The 1483-nt window shown below is 39.6% G+C and overlaps 1 protein-coding gene across 1 annotated transcript; it reads left to right on the top strand.

Moving 5' to 3' along the window:
- Positions 1-2: 2 nt before the first annotated feature.
- LOC115030276 (zinc finger protein 120-like) lies at positions 3-1475 on the top strand (the record flags this gene model as incomplete). Its single annotated transcript, XM_029473770.1, is given in 3 exon segments — positions 3-662; positions 664-733; positions 1321-1475. Coding segments are annotated over 3 exon segments (885 nt in total), but the record flags the coding sequence as incomplete, so codon positions are not given.
- Between the last annotated feature and the right edge of the window lie 8 nt (positions 1476-1483).

Genomic DNA, 1483 nt, shown 5'->3' with positions numbered 1-1483 from the left:
GTCACAGTGATCTCCAATGTCATAAAAGAACACATACTGGAGAGAAACCCTATGAATGTAATCAATGTGGTAAAGCCTTTGCACATTTCAGTAATCTCCAATGTCATAAAAGAACACATACTGGAGAGAAACCCTATGAATGTAATCAATGTGGTAAAGCCTTTGCACAATTCACTCATCTCCAACATCATAAAAGAACCCATACTGGAGAAAAACCTTATGAATGTAATCAATGTGGTAAAGCCTTTGCAAGACCCAGTCATCTTCAATATCATGAAAGAACCCATACTGGAGAGAAATCTTATGAATGTCATCAATGTGGTAAAGCCTTTGCACAACTCAGTAGTTTAAATCTTCATAAAAGAACACATACTGGAGAGAAACCCCATGAATGTAATCAATGTGGTAAAGCCTTTGCACAACTCAGTCATCTCCAACGTCATAAAAGAACACATACTGGAGAGAAACCCTATGAATGTAATCAATGTGGTAAAGCCTTTGCACAACTCAGTAGTCTCCAATGTCATGAAAGAAAACATACTGGAGAGAAACCCTCTGAATGTAATCAATGTGGTAAAGCCTTTGCAGGTCAGAGTCATCTCCAATATCATAAAAGAACACATACTGGAGAGAAACCCTATGAATGTAATCAATGTGGTAAGTAAAGCCTTTGCAGGTCACAGTTGTCTCCAGTGTCATAAAAGAACACATACTGGAGAGAAACCCTATGAATGTAATCAACGTGGTAAAGCCTTTGCAAGACCCAGTCGTCTCCAATGTCATAAGAGAACACATACTGGAGAGAAACCCTATGAATGTAATTGGTAAAGCATTTGCATGTCACAGTCATCTCCAATGTCATAAAAGAACACATGCTTTACTGATATAGCTGTCTCTTGTGAGGCTATTCCAGTGCCTGGCAAATACATAAGTGGATGCTCACAGTCATCCATTGGATGGAACACAGGGCCCTCAATGGAGGAGCCTGAGAAAGTACCCAAGGAGCTGAAGGGGTCTACTACCCTGTAGGCGGAACAACAATATAAACTAACTAGTACCCCCAGAGCTCATGTCTCTAACTGCATATGTAGCAGAAGATGGCCTAGTCTGCCATCATTGGGAAGAGAGGCCCCTTGTCCTTGCAAACTTTATAAGCCCCAGTACAGGGGAACTCCAGGGCCCAGAAGTGGGAGTGGATGGGTATGGAAGCAGTGCGGGGGGAGTGTCTTGGAGGACTGTCAGAATAGCTTTTTAAATGTAAATGAAGAAAATATCTAATAAAAAATTTAAATGTAAAAAAAAAACATACTGGAAAGAAAGTCTATGAATGTAATCAATGTGGTAAAGCCTTTGCAGGTCACAGTTGTCTCCAATATCATATAAGAACCCATAATGGAGAGAAACCTTAGAAATGTAATCAATGTGATAAAGCCTTTTCTCAAAGTTATTGTCTCTATAATCATAAAAGAACCCATATTCGATA

Source organism: Mus caroli, unplaced genomic scaffold (genome assembly GCF_900094665.2).
Source record: "Mus caroli unplaced genomic scaffold, CAROLI_EIJ_v1.1 scaffold_23349_1, whole genome shotgun sequence".
Classification (NCBI taxonomy): Eukaryota; Metazoa; Chordata; class Mammalia; order Rodentia; family Muridae; genus Mus; species Mus caroli.
Note: the sequence above shows the minus strand (reverse complement) of the source record. Positions and strands in the feature narration are given on the sequence as shown.